The sequence below is a fragment of the Protopterus annectens genome, chromosome 17.part0, assembly GCF_019279795.1.
Source record: "Protopterus annectens isolate FY-2018-M chromosome 17.part0, PAN1.0, whole genome shotgun sequence".
In the NCBI taxonomy this organism is placed as follows: Eukaryota; Metazoa; Chordata; order Ceratodontiformes; family Protopteridae; genus Protopterus; species Protopterus annectens.
In genome coordinates, this window is record NC_056751.1 from 149,761,186 (window position 1) to 149,776,864 (window position 15,679).

The 15,679-nt window shown below is 40.2% G+C and overlaps 1 protein-coding gene across 3 annotated transcripts in view; it reads left to right on the top strand.

Annotated features, from left to right (window-relative positions):
• The window catches only part of SLC35D2 (solute carrier family 35 member D2), a 649,758-nt gene that overhangs the window by 73,777 nt on the left and 560,302 nt on the right, over positions 1–15,679 (top strand). For all 3 annotated transcript variants that reach the window (XM_044059523.1, XM_044059521.1, XR_006363184.1), the window contains exon 2: positions 13,493–13,526. In XM_044059523.1, coding sequence (XP_043915458.1) covers positions 13,493–13,526 — 34 coding nt within the window. The remainder of the gene's footprint in view (positions 1–13,492; positions 13,527–15,679) is intronic.

The following is a 15,679-nucleotide window of genomic DNA, read 5'->3' on the forward strand; positions in this document are numbered from 1 at the left end:
ACCTGGTCAACAAAACATATTTAAAATACATTTAAAAGTACCGTAAATTAGATTTCATTTCAGAGCTGTGCCAGGTTTTGTCCCGCCTGTAAAGCATTTTGTTGCATTCCTGCCAGCTTGGCTTTTTTTGCCTTGATTTTGGCATACTGCTTGTTGTTCTACCCCCAAGTAAGGAATTTAGTGGTTGTTATACATAATGAAAGGGATACTACTGTTGTGTAAGGTACTCAACATAACTTTATGTCTCCATGTAGATACCTGTCACCATGTGATCACTCTTCCGCCTTCCACCTAGTTTGCTGGTACATATTTTAATCTGCATATGCAGATGCATATGCCTTTCTCTTACTCTTGGTATTTATATTTTTGTCAGAATGGATGCTGCCATGTTTTACAGTTTTTCACTTATCTTATAGTTCTTTGTTGATCAGTTTATTTCATGCATACAAATATTAGCTTGCCAATATACCAAAACATTTGTCCCCATAATAAGTATCAAAGCTGTTCTTAAAAGTATCTAAACTAGTACTTGCTGTAATGTAATTTGGTAGTCTGTTCCATGCATCAGCTACTCTGTCAGAGAACCAATTAGTACACTTCTCATTCCTATAGAATCTCCTACATAGGATGTCTGATGATTCCCTAGTACTTTTTGTTAACCCCAAACATTCCCAGAGGTAGTTGTCCCTAAATGCCCTATATACCTGAATAAGATCTCCTCTTAGATATCTGAAAGAGACACTGTACATGTTCAGATATTTTAGTCTTTCATAATAATATAAATGTTCACATCCATGGATACCCTTGATATATCTTTGTTGTACTCTTTCCAGTTTCCTCATGCCTGTTTTCTTATAGGGTTTCCATATTGTTATTCCATACTTAAGTTTGTGTCTAATGTAACTAAAAATGACTTCATTATTTTTGATTTCCTAGACTTTATAAATCTGTTTATACAACCTATAGTTCTGTAACTATCATTAACCAATTGGTTGATATGCTTAGAAAAACTCATAGCTGAATCTACCCATATGCCCAGGTCCTTAAATTAGTCTACAGTTTCAATCACTGTGTGCTGTATTAAATATTCACCTTTCAGTTTATGTCAACCAAATCTCATATACTTAGTTTTTGATGTATTTGTCAGCATTATCCTCCTGTGCCCAAATGGTCAATATAGTCAAGTTATTTTGCAGACATGCCTTATCTGTAACACATGTAATCAGTTTACCCAATTTCAGGTCGTCTGCAAATAGACTGTAGAACACCTCAAATGAAAAAGATAGGTCTGAAAGATACAATCTAAACAAGTAAGGGCCTAGGACAGAGCCCTGTGGGACACCCTGACTGTAGCCAAGGATTTCACCTGTCCAGTTGCTGTATGAGACTTGCCATGCCCTATTTGTAAGCCATGCAGCTATCCATCTTATCAAGAGTACATCAATACCTAGCTGTACTAATTTATTGGTCAGTGTTTTGTGTATGACCTTGTCAAATGCAAATGAAGTTAAATCTGTATAAATGACATCACAGCACAATTTCTCATTCATAGCTGTTATTATATTGTTATAGAACCTCATGTTACAAGTGGTAATAGATCTGTTTTCAACATATGCATGCTGATGTATGATTTCAAGTCCCAACCTATCCAGTTCTGACAATAACTCATCCAATATTATCTTCTCCATTATTTTTCACAACATGAAAGTAGACTTAAGGGTCTGTATGATTCTGGGTTTGTCCTACTCCCCTTTCCCTTAAAAACAGGTTTAATAAGTGCATGTCTCCAATCTTGAGGAATCTCCCCATATTTATATGACCTAGTGAATAAGAGATATAATGGTACTGTAAATTCTTGCTGAAGTGTTCTCAGGTCATTATTACTAATTATGTCTCTTCCCTGTGCTTTGGATCCAGTTTGTGCAGTTCTATTTCAATATAATCTAATTTGTAGCATTTATATTTTGCAGTTAGTATTACTGAGGGGGTTTTGCACTCTGCAGCAAAAACTCAAACAGTTTGCTCCTCCACTGAAATGTATGCATTGTTGTATCAGATTTCTGAGTGGGGAGCTTTTCTGTGGAAAAGCTGACTTTGTTGGCTTGCTTCTGGCTGAAACAGGTTTGATTATCATGGAAGTAACCAAAAGTAAGAAATACAATTGCAAACACATATGAGTTGGAGATTTGTTATGCAGAGTGCCTCACACCACTTGTCCTTTATAATCAACCCATAAGTATACCTTCAAATAAAGCATTTAACAGTGTCTTAGTTGAAAAAAATTCACATTTCATTTTATGGGCAGACAAATTTTATCATAAAGACATGGTCTTTAAAACATTTCTAAATGTGTCTCAGAAATGTAACAAAGATGACCAGCGTGTGTCCTTCAGTATGAATGTGATTTGAGGTCTTTGTGATGAGGTAAAATATTTTACATATTTTTCATGATGTTTTTGAAAATGTTTGTTTCATTGCTGGGGTGGGTCCCATTGAAGCCTGGTTATGAACTTGTGGACTTTCCTAGCAGAATTTATCATCATAATGTATTCTTATAGCTATATTTCACATATATTGCATCTACTTTTCTGACGTCAAGGCTAATGTCAAGGGCCTCTGGCTGACCAAGACTGCAAACTTGGTGCAGTCATAGAATCACTGAAAGACGCAAATGCCTTCCACAAAAGTCTGACACATACAAATACCTAATGCCAGAGCCACAGTCTAAATCTCAGTGACAATAGATGCATAATTGTATCCTTTGAGAAGCCAGCTATCCCTGGAAACTACCACATTGATAAGACCCCCGTAACAGTAGACCCAGTGGTCAGGAATTTGGGAACACTTGTATACAGTAACATGCCCTTTGGCCGTCATGTGTCTATGGTAGTAAGGAAATCATTCTATGTTGCACAACTTGTAAGCAAGGGTATGAATTCTATGTCCAAAGCTGTCATTCTGCTGTGCTCAGCCCTCATCAAACCAATCATTGAGGTCATCGACCTCTTTGCTATGTACCTGACCAGGCATACGTTATAAGTAGAACATACACAGAGGTTCCTCCCAAAAAGAATATGTCCTACACAGACAGCCTTAAAGCCCTACCACTGTCCTCACTCTTCTACAGACTGCTGAGAGGTGATATATGCCTGGCCTAAAAAGCAATCTATAATCCAATTCTGATAGACCTGTTGCACATATGCAAAATAAATAGCATAATAATGACATGATCTAAGTACCTAAACATCGTTTGCAGTGTTAGTATGACGTGTTGGAGGTACATGTGTGTGTCACAGAGACTACAGCTTGTCTAGAACGAGCTCCCGTTCATGTGAAGCAGAGTTCTCCCCAACCCAATTCAAGCATAACATGGACCAGTGGAATGGAATTCATAAATTTACCTCTGACCTGGCACCTATGTCTCAAATAGACAGAGATAGCCTGCAACCCATGCCAAACCTACATGTACCCCGTAAAATAACCCTAGGGTTTCAAAACTTGTCAGATACATTCGGGAAGCATGGTTAGGCTTACAAAGGCTCCCTGGGGTTATTAGCCTAGTAATCACCTGTGAACTTATGAACCTATGAGCTTATGTATAATACTTTATAGGATTTGGCCGGAGTGGCTTTTAAGTAGTTGTTCGCATTTATTTTGGAAAGTAGATGGGACATCTGCTTATTTTCTGTACCTAAAGGTCAAAGTTTAGATCACCAAGAATTAGTGATGTTCTCACCTTCTTCAGGCTGAGGATATCCTGCAGCATTTTTCAAATTGAATAATGTCAGAAGGTCATAGAATATAAACAACCCCTATAGTTAGTTAGGTGTGGGAGATAGTAGTGACCTGAGTGAGTAGCATCTCTTTATTTTGTGAAGTGTTTTGACCCACTTGAGTACTTGTCATTTTTAAGTACTTTTTTACTGGAAGCGAAGCTGTATCCCTGACTTTTTTATCAGGTCAGTTATTGAGAAACATGTTGAAATTATCAGTGATAATGTTAGAGGAACAGGTGCCATCTTTGAGCCATATCTTAATGATACCAAGCAAGTGAGGGTTATCTTTGAAAATCCAAACTTCAAAGCAGTCAGTTTTGTGCCTGATGCTATGCGTGTTGAGAAGGCATACTTGTTGGAAATGTTTAAAGTTACATGGAAGTACATATGTCCTTCCATATCACTGTTGCAGTATTCCTTACAATACCGATCCCCTGCTAAGAGCAGCTTGATGTGTACCAAAGCGTTTAGGTTGTGATGGGTATGCCAAATATCACAGGTATGCTCCTCTCACTCAGTGTAGGGCGTAAAGGTGACATCTAAATATACCATCCTCAGAACTGCTTTGCTACCAGTCAGAATGCTATCTTCGGTCTGAATGCTCATTCGTCTGCTGGTTACCAAACTGTTGTCAGATAAGTGCCCCATTGCATTGTTTTATGAGTCTGTAGTTTCCAGGGTCTGTAGATGGTTCACATTTGTGCTGAGGGATGACTGTTGCCTTTCTCCATTTATGAGACATGAAACCTGTTTGGAGGCTACAGTTAAGCAGTAATTCCAGAGACCCTGATAGGTTATGTTTCATGCTATTTAGAAGGCATCCTGGGATACTGTCCAGGCCCATTGATGCAGTATTATTGGTCTTAAAGAGAGCATTAAGGATCTGTTCCCCAGTGATAATAGGGGGGAGTTATATTTGATGATATTTCCTAAGGGAAGAGGGGGGTAAAGTTGGACCTGAATTTATGAGCCAGGAGGTTTGCTATATCTTCTGGCTCAGTATAGGTGGTTCCATTTACAATGAGCTCTGCACACAATTGTGTATTGCCTTTGAGGTTGCAGACATAGCTAAAGAATGCTTTGTGGTTGTCCTCGGCCTGGAATGTCAAACTTGCCTCAAATTTGGCTTTGGTAGACTTTATTTGTCCTCTGAGTTGTGTGTTGTTATTGTATAATGGCCGGATTGGTTCTGAGGATCGGAACCATAACCATCAGTCAAGAATTGATGAAGAGATCGACAACACAGATGGAACGTTATGGTAAGACATAAATTCTTTTTCTGTCTTGCCTACATAAAATCTTGAAAAGATGTATGTTGCAACATTCATAGTCCATGTGTTGTAATTAGCAAAACTATTGAAATAAAACTTATGAAATAATTTTGGATGAATAAATAACAGTGTCAGTAACACATTAAAAAAATCTACAAGGGCCACAACATTTCCATTCTGATCTAGTAGATGTTTTTACTGGTGAAATCTCCTTAACATTTTTGCAACTTTCATAAACAAAAAACAGACAATCTGGAATGACATTTCTAATCCCGCAATAGGACATAAAATGCTCAATTTACTTTTTAAGATTAGATTTAATTTATTTTGATAAAACTCCATAATGGAAACAAAACTACCACATCTGTCTTTGTTTCCAGTGTCATATCCATTCATTCTGAAATCTTTGAGCATTTGGCCTTTCCAGATTGCCCTGTATTTCGTAGGTCTCTTTCTTCTGGAGCAGTGCTATACAGAGGTAAATGTTTGCGGAGACCTCTCTTGGGAAATTGATACAGTGACAATAGTGTGCCCTGACAAAGATACTATATAATTGCAGTTTTAGTTCCCCATAAAATATTATAACAATGAAATCCTTAAGTAGTTTGTTTGAAGTAGTTTATAACTCACATAATGCACAAGTTGCACTGCGTGTATACCTTAGCTTAGTATACTGAGGGTAAATTGCACCACTGTCTGTAGTGTAAACTGTATTAAAGTTTGTTCATATATACATTAATTGAACATCAGCTGACAAGACATAACACTGTATTGTGCTGGTTACCCTACTAATATATTTCTTGCTATCTTTGATACCTTAATCTATAGTTTGCTCTTACTGGACCTACTTATGTATAGCAACCTGATTTTTTTTTCTGTTTACTTATTTTGCTTTTTTTTTTTTTTGTTTTCATTGTTATGTTTGAATGAAATATAGTGTTCAGTCAGGAGGAGCATTTTATGCTGTGCCAGTGTTAAAAACAGGACATCCATACATTAAAAAACTGTTTATGTTACATGAGGGTATTTGTCTTCTCAAATTCCTATTTGGGGTGCCATAATTTGTCGGGAAGTGTCATAATCTATCAGGAAAAAATAGTAAGACAGAACTCTAGTATTTCAGAGATGAAGAGAGTCTGTGTATTGAGAGAATCTGTTACATAGTCCTTTGTACAAGGAGCACTTTCTCCACACTAAAAATACAAACAGTAGGCTCACTTAGCTGCTGTGAAATGACACTGCTAACTTCCAGACTCCACTCTTTTCAAATAGAAATTTTGTGGATGCTGAATCTGAATGTGTTTATCCATCTACCTGTTATAAAACCATAACAAAATATTACTACATTTTGATTGGATGCATTTGATACTTTTTGAAAACATTCACTATTGTTACACAGTTACCAATTTGCTGGTTCTGACTTTTTCCCCTAGAAGAGGGTCTGACTGTGACCCTAAGGCAAAACAGCATGCCCAACACACTAGTCATAGGTGACTCGATAGTGAGGCACACTGATATCCCACTCACTAAGTTGAATAAGGAGAAAGTAACAGTCAGCTGCTTGTCAGGTGCCAGGATCTGCCACATAACGCATGCACTCAGGTCCCTCAACAACAGGTACAAATATGACTCTGTCATTGTACATGTGGGTGTGAATGACCTGAGACGTACCTCCCTGGACTACATGAAAAGAGACATGGAGGAGCTTTCTGATTATGTAGCCCAGGCGGGTATGACCCTAGCCCTGAGAAGCATCCTACCATCACCCAGAATGATACCACAATATAAGCAGAAAATGATTGATTTCAACAATTGGCTAAGTTTCTGGTGTCATTCTAAGGGGATCCAGTATTTGCCTGGGATGACATGATTGACAGACCTTGATGCTTTCCCAGAGATGGCCTGCATCTGTCACACCTAGGCTTCGGAATACTGGCCAAGGCTCTTGCCAGCCCTATAGTGCCTTTTTTAGGCCTTGTTCCAAAGATCAAAGTACCACCATAATGGCTACAAACAAATGCAATCTGAGGGTCATGCTGCTCAATGCTAGAAGTCTAAATCTCAAAATGCACTCGCTCGAAGCACTCCTTAAAATGGAGAACATCGACAATTGTGCTGTAACAGAGACCTGGTTCAAGGCAGAAGAAAGCATCCCTGCACTACCAGGCTATAACTCATTCCACACCTTTCAGCCCCAGAACTTGGACCGTAGCTCCAAAGGTGGTGGTGTTTCTATATTCATAAAGGATGTGCACACCTCCAGACTGGTAGCCCAACATAACGCATCAGAGTTACTTCCGGTGCAGCTAACATTGGGTAAGACAGCGATTCAGGTCGTAGCCTGCTATAGGTCCCCAATCATGTTCCAAGACTCAGCACTCCACATTCCTAAGCACCCTGGAGAATATTAGGGTCCATCCTAACACTCTCATACTGGGCGACTTCAACTACCCCTCCGTTAACTGGGAAAACTACTCATGTAACAATACACTTGCCCAACATTTCCTGGAATTCATTAATTCCAATGCCCTGGACCAGCTCGTTCATACCCCCACTAGAGATAGCAACATCCTTGACCTGGTCATTACTAACATGGGCGGCCATTGCTCTACACCAATAGTCAAATCCTCCCTGGTTAGATCTGACCACAAACTAATCACCTTGGAAATCCACATCACCCCTCCCACACACACACACAAAGGTAACCACCATGAAAAACTTCTCCAAAGCTAACTTTGGGCTCTTAAAAACAGAGGTGGCTAACTTCACAGCACCCATGCAAATGGATAATAGTTGCATGACCACGGAATCATATACCAATGCACTGTATGAACACGTACACAAATGCATGGATCTTGCCATACCCAATAGAACCAAGATGCTCTCCTCCAAAAAAAAAAAAAGAAGCCAATCTGGTGGTCCCCTGCCATAAGCAAACTCTACAACAGAAGGAGAAAACTGATGCGAAATAAGGTGAAGTCCAGAGACTGGAAAAACTCCCTTATCAGCCTCAACAAAATGTTTACATCCCTCATGAAATCCTCTAAAGCTAGCTCTGAAAATAGAATTGCAGCAGATAGTAAAGACCACCACAAGGCCTTCTATAGTTATCTAAAGAATCTCCATGGCAATACCGAGATTTACTCTGAGCTATTGCACAATAGTACCTCCTATACCGAGCCAACAGATATTGCCAATATACTGGCCGACAGATTCAGTGCCAACTTTACCCCTCTCTCTCCCCCCACAAAGGACCATTCACAATACCAGTAGATTCCCAGGCACCCAGTATTACTGCTGCATAGGTTAAAAGAGCACTGTCCAAGGCTAAGAATACAGCTTCTATGTGACCTGACAATCTCCCTGGCTATGTTCTACATGAAGCCAACTTCATGCTTCTTAAGACAGAAGTGGTGAACTTCATGATACCCATGCAGATGGACAATACAGTTACGACTGCTGAATCCTACACAAATGCACTCTATAAGCACTTACATGAGTGCATGGATCGTGCTATCCCAAACAGAACCAAGACACTATCCTCCAAAAAAAGGAAGCCAATCTGGTGGTCCCTTGCCATAAACAAACTGTACAACAGAAGGAAGAAATTGTTGCAAATGAGAGTAAAATCCCATGAGTGGAGGAGCTCCCTGTCAGCCTCAGTAAGAAGCTGAGATCCCTTATAAGATCATTCAAAGCTAGCTATGAAAACAAAATCGCCACTGATTCTAAGGACAACCACAAAGCATTCTATAGCTATGACAAGAATCTCAATGGCAACACCCAGATCTGCACTAAGTTACAGCACAATGGCACGAAAATTACAGAACCAACTGATATTGCCAACATCCTGGCAGATAGGTTTAGTGCTAACTTTACCCCTCCCTCACCCCCTAAAGGGCCCATATCTATACAGGAAGAATGCGGAGTCCCTGTAATTACAACTGCGCAGGTAAAAGCTGCACTCTCCAAAGCCAAAATAGCATCCATGGGACCGTACAACATCCCAGGCTGCATTTTACATGAACTTCAGAATGAACTGGCTCCCCACCTAAGCACCATGTTCAATCATAGCCTCACATCAGGCTTTGTGCCCACTGAATGGCGTACAGCAACAGTTATCCAACTCCACAAAGGGGAAGCCACCACTGATCCTTTGAACTTTCGCCCTATTAGCCTGACGAGCCTGGCCTGCAAGGCCATGGAATGTATCATTGTGGAACTCACAAAGACATTGGTAACCTCCAAACTCTGGATCCCACCCAGTTCGGATTTGTGAAAGGCAGATCATGCCTCCTGAACCTGATCGACTTCTTTGAGGCAGTCACCAAGGCCGTAGATGAGGATAAGGTGGTTCACACAGCCTACCTTGACCTCGCCAAGGCTTTCAACACCATTCCCCATTCTGGAATTATAGCTAAACTCACTAAACTAGGTATAGATCCCTACATCACAAGATGAGTTGCCAACTGGCTCATTGACAGAACCCACACTGTAAAGGTTGCACACTCCAAATCTGACCTCAAACCAGTGACAAGTGGAGTACCACAGGGTTCAGTCCTGGTACGTCTCCTGTTTGGTATCTACTTTGCTGAAGTACAGGCTAACACAGAAGGCCTCTGGCTAATGAAATTTGCAGATGACTGCAAACTAGGAACCATAGTAGAGTCCCCAAATAATGTGGAAATCCTACAGAATTACCTCGCTGAGACAGATGCCTGGTGTCAGAGCCATGACCTCAAGCTCATTGCCAAAAAGTGCATTGTCGTCCCCTTTGGTAAAAACTCTGTACCCATGAACTACAACATAGACAGCAGTCTACTTAACACCGAATGTGTGATAAGAGAGCTTGGGACCCAGGTGGACAGTAGTCTGTCCTTTGATAGTCACATCGCCACAGTAGTCAGGAAGTCCTTCTACGTGGCACACCTCATCATAAAAGGGTTCTCATCCAGGAAAAAAGAGGTCATTGTTCCCCTCTACTCGACACTCATTAGACCCATTATAGAGTACAGCGCCCCTTTTGGAATGTACCTCACAAGACATCTGCAGAAACTGGAAAGGTCACAGAAGTACCTCAAAAAGAGGATTACTGGCCTCAAACAGATGCCCTACACTGATTGTCTCAAAAAACTCCAGCTTTACTCCGTAGCATATTGCCTACTCAGAGGTGATCTCTCTCTGCCTAACATATAAAGCTATGTCAAACCCAGAGCTGTTGGACATGCTACACCTAAAGAAATCCCAATCCCTCCGAGCTACACGCTCTAGGGACCTAATCCTTGTCACCACAATAAACAGGACATGCTGGGAGGGATAGATTCCTGTCCCAGAGACTTCCCATACTCTGGAACAGGCTACCCATGTATGTCAAGCAAAGTTCTTCATAAGCACTCTTCAAGAAAAATCTTGATGAGTTGATGGGAAATAGGAAATACACCCCAGGGATCACTTCTGTGTCTCTGCTTGACAGTGGCACAGGAAAATAACTTTCTTGGGTGGCGTAAGCCAGGGAACCTTGTTGGCTAGGCTTATGTAGGCCCTCGGGCCGATAGCCTAGTACCTACCTATGAACTGGTACCTCACCTGTGTGTCCTGTTCAACCACAGCCTCACCTCCAGCTTTGTCCCTACCGAATGGCGCACTGCTACAGTCATCCCTCTCCACAAAGAGGAGCAACTACAAACCCTGGGAACTATCACCACATTAGCCTGATGGTCTGATATGCAGAGCTATGGAATGCATCATCATGGACCTAATAAACAAGTATATAGGGAACGTTCAAACTCTGGATCCCACACAATTTGGTTTTGTGAAGGGTAGATCATGCCTGCTCAACTTAGTCAACTTCTTTGAGTCAGTCACCAGAGCTATGGATGAAGGCAAGGTGGTTCATATAGCCTACCTTGATATGGCCAAGGTCTTAGATACCATTCCCAACTTAGGAATCATAGAAAACTCACTAAGCTAGGCATCAACCCCTATATCACTAGGTGTGTTGCAAACTGGCTCACAGATAGAACCCACATTGTGAAAGTAGCCAACTCCAAGTCATACTGCCTACCAGTCACAAGTAGAGTCCTACAGGGTTCAGTCCTGGGTCCTCTCCTGTTTGGTAGCTACTTCTCTGAAGTCCAGGTTAACGCGAAGGGACTCTGGCTGACAAAGTTCGCAGATGATTGCAAGTTGGGAGCTATTATTAACTCCCCAAGTGGTGTTGACATCCTACAGAAAGGCCTTACTAAGACCTACGACTGGTGTCAGAACCATGGCCTTAAACTCAATGCCAAAAACTGTGTCGTCATCCCCTTTGGAAAAAAGCCAGTTCCCATGAATTACCACGTCGATGGTAGTCCACTGGAACACAGAAAGTGGTATAAAAGATCTGGGAACACAGGTTGACAGCAACTTCTCTTTTGACCACCACATTGTCACTGTGGTGAGAAAGTCCTATATGGCACATCTCATTACTAAGGGTTTTGCATCCAGGAAGAAAGAGGTCATTGTCTCCCTCTACTCTTCCTTCATTAGGTGAATCATTGAGTAGACCTGCAACAAATGGGGAGGCCGCAAAAGTACCTCACAAAGAGGATCCTAGGCCTTAAACATTTGTCCTATATGGACAGACCCAAAAAACTCTAACTATTCTCTGTCTCATATCGCCTACTTAGAGGCGATCTCTGCTTGACTTACAAAGCCATGTCTGACCCAGATCTGTTAAAAATTCTACATCTAAAGAAATCCCAATCCAGCCACACCACACGCTCCAGAGACCTCAACCTCATTACCATAATCAACAAAACATGCTGGAGGGACAGGTTCATAATCCAGAGACTGCCCATGCTATGGAATAGACTTCCCATAGATGTCAAGCAGAGCACCTCACTGGCCCTCTTCAAGAGAAATCTTGATGAGTGAATGGGGAAATAGAAAATTCACCCCAGGGATCACTCCAGTGGCTTTATTCGACAGAGGCACTAGAAACTAAGGTCGGGTGGCACGATGCCAGAGCAATCCTATGGGCTAGGCTTGTAAAGGCTCCAGGGCCCGTAGCCTAGTACACACCTATGAACCTTTGATAGTTTGTACAACCTGTTATACAGGTTAGCACATTGTATTTTTAAGTTTTTTTTTTTTTTTTTTTTTTTTTTTGGATAGCAGCTTTCTAATAAAATCCCTGACAAGATAAAGAAGATGGATGCCACAATATGACATACATTTCCAATACTTTATACAAATAATGTTAGATAGAATGAATAATTAAATAATAGATGAAATTAAAACACACTACAGTGTTGGAATTTACCTCTGCCTTTCTAAAATAGGCACAGTGTATCAGATCATTTTACTGTGTCTGGCCATGTTACACTAAGTACTTAAAGGAGAACTAAACCCAAAAACTGGAAAAACATATTTTTTTTAGCAATTCTTGAACTTTTCTGCATCGCTAATGCCTCTGTGTCAAAGTAAATGGTTATTGTTCTTTTCTAATTTGTTATCCCCCAAAGTGATCTGAAGGAGGCTGCCATGGCTAGCATTATTTTGTTTTACAGTCAGTGCGGCCTTCCTGATGTCATCTTAGAGGGACAGAAAGAAATCCTTGAGATGAGGGGATCATTTACTGTAGTTTTCTCTCTCATCAGTTGACAACATTGCTGTGACTGCTTACTTTTCACTTACATCATCAATCCACAATTTAATTACTTTGCTTCCTATGATTTTTATTAGTGGGCATCTCTGTTGCAGCATTTTAAGGAATGTTTGAATGGCAGGCTTGAAAATGTAGCTGGGTTAATTGTTTTTTTTTTTCTTTTCAAAGTAACAACTGTAGTTCAGATTTCAAGTGTGAGAAATCTAACCCCTGTGATTAATAGGTATTACTTGGGCTGAGATGGTTTGTGTTCCATTCACGGTTTTAAATATTGTAGGTAGAAATAAAGTCTTCTATGTTAATTTTCTTTCCCCAACTCCAGAAGAAACATGCACTTTTACAGAAATTACAGTACAGAAAAAAATGCAAAATCATATACAAAGTAAGAAGGGTTAAGATTAACGTATTTGCTTTCTTTCTTTGTGGCACTGAGTTTTATTACAGGGAAGTATATTTGCATCTGAAAACTAAGCTTGAAAGCCCTACCTTTGTTCAAACTCCAGGCTACACCATTTATCTGAGGTGTGATACTGGCAGCCTGTAACTGATAAGGCACATTTAAATGGCATTGCTTTCCTAATGGCTCTTGTTAGGATAAGTGACCCACTGTCAGTAGCTGCTGTGATGTAACACTGAAGGAAATGCAGGAAAGAAAGGCAGACATAATTATTACATTTTTTTTTTCTGAATGGAAAGAAAAAAATTTGACTTTTGGGTGGTGCTCTCCTTTAAGTGCATGCATTGCCTTTAACGTGTATATGCATGTTAAATTTTTTTTGTGTTTTTTTCCACAGATTTCCATCATCTATGGTACTTGGCATTGGGCAGGTATGTTTTATTTATTTTATTTCACTTCCTTCAGTTCTTGCTGTAGTTATCATTTGCAGGGTTATTTGTATATGTTCTATTGGTTTCCCTTTACCCTCTCTACTTTATTACTTGTAGTTTGTCAGACTGAATCACCATCCATGTCTACTCTCTTACAGTGATTTAGTTCCCTTTACATTCTCAGTAACTTGCACTGAAGCAAAAAAACAAACAAAAAAGGATGGGCAACCGATGAGAGTCCCAAAACAACTATATGAAAGTGGACAGTGACGGTAGATTGAGCAAACAAAAAAAAATACAAGTTCTGCTTTAGTGTATGCTAAACCATTTAACTCATTGCTGTAGTTCTTGTTCACAAAGGGCAAGGCACAGACAAGTAAGTGGTCTGTGAGTTGAGAATCTCCTGTACCTTTGGCCTGCACATCTGTCTGGAGAGGAGCTGTCATTCATCTTTGGACTCTGACTCCACTCAATTCAACAGAGAAGCACATTCATCACTAGGATGTTGTATCCTGCCCTGAGCTTGAGTGTGATCCTGTTTCTGGATTATGAGAGTCAGAGCCTAGCACCTTCCCCTGAAACCAACATGCTGACTACAAGTTTACTTATCTGAAAGAGTTCAGCTGCTGCAAATACAGGGCTCTGCCTCATTGATTTCTTCTGAAGCTGAGTAACTTTTTATTTATTCAGTTAATTTAGTTTTGATGACTAAGTAGGTGTGACAGACACAAAATGCATTCTGTTTGAGGGAAGTAGGAAGTTTGCTGAACAAAGTTACAGAGCTTATTACACTGCAGTTCAGAACCAGATTGCAAATACGCTTTGAAGAAAGACCGTAAAGAAGGTGTAGTGAAGTGTTCACAGTAAAAGAAGAATCAGCATAAAAAAATGGTAAATTTTAGTAGAAGTAACTTTGGAGTGTTAGTACAGTAATATGGTCTGGGAACTGAGAATTAAGAGAAAAGGGAGTGATCGTTATGAATACGAGTTGAGAGAAGCCATTTCACAGGATTATTGAGACTGCATTCATTCATAGGTTCATAGGAGGTTACTAGGCTAATGGCCCTAGAGCCCTTACAAGCCTAGCCATATTTATCTCAACTTGTTCCAGTTGTTGGTGGTGAAGTGAGCAAAGTTCACAGAGGTAAGGGTATGTGGTAGTTAATGATGACTTCCTCTGTCCAGGAGAGACATGGGCACCACCCCAAACATGAATTTGGGGTCACCCATCCATTGATCTGGTTTATGTTTGAAGAGGGTAAGGAAGGGGCTCTGTTTCGCATAAATTGGAAGTTTGTTCCAGAGAGGTGGCAGCCTCTGGGAGATGTATCTTTCATGTCAGAGGCTAGGTTAAGAACCCTGAAGTGAGTGACCTTCCTGCAGTTTTGGATTTGGTCAGCACAATGACATACATTATTATGCACAGTGTCCTAGTAGGAAGAAAAGACTTTGGGTTGACAGTTTGATAAGTAATACCATAGGGTACACAAAGAAGTGCTGGAAAGGTGGTTTGTGTTTTTTCTGCGTGACCATAACTGTGATATGGAAGTCAAACCCCAGAAGGTGTGAAAAGCAGCCCTGAAGTATTTGATGGGATTACTGGTTCTGTAGAAGCAAAGAAACCAGCTAAAAGAGCAGGATTCTAAAATAAACTTTGATGAAAATAATTTGTTTTAATGTTGGTTGCATTTAAAATGAAATTATCTGAATGAGCTTGCAGAAGTGAGGAAGATTCCTTTTACTGTGGCCCATGTCCCTTCCCAGCCACTTTACTGGATGCATGCAAGAGATAAAAGGGCTGAAGACAAAAATTTCAAACCACCTCCAGTGGCTATCTCTAAGTTGATCCCTTGCTCCATTGATGTGTAATGAGTTGCCCAGCTGACCGGGGCTTACAATGCAGGGAGAATGAGCAGTAATATATATATAAATATATATATATATATATATATATATATATATATATTTCCACTGCTTGTTTATACATGTTACACATCTGAGCCAACTCTTTTTACTTCTTTCAGAAACGCTGCTTCCTAACTTCTTTCTAAATCTATTAGTTGTCTTAACACATCCTTTTTGTGTAATTTCTACAAATATGTTGGTTTCTCACATTTGTAAATATAGCTGTCTAAATCTAAACATAGCAATGC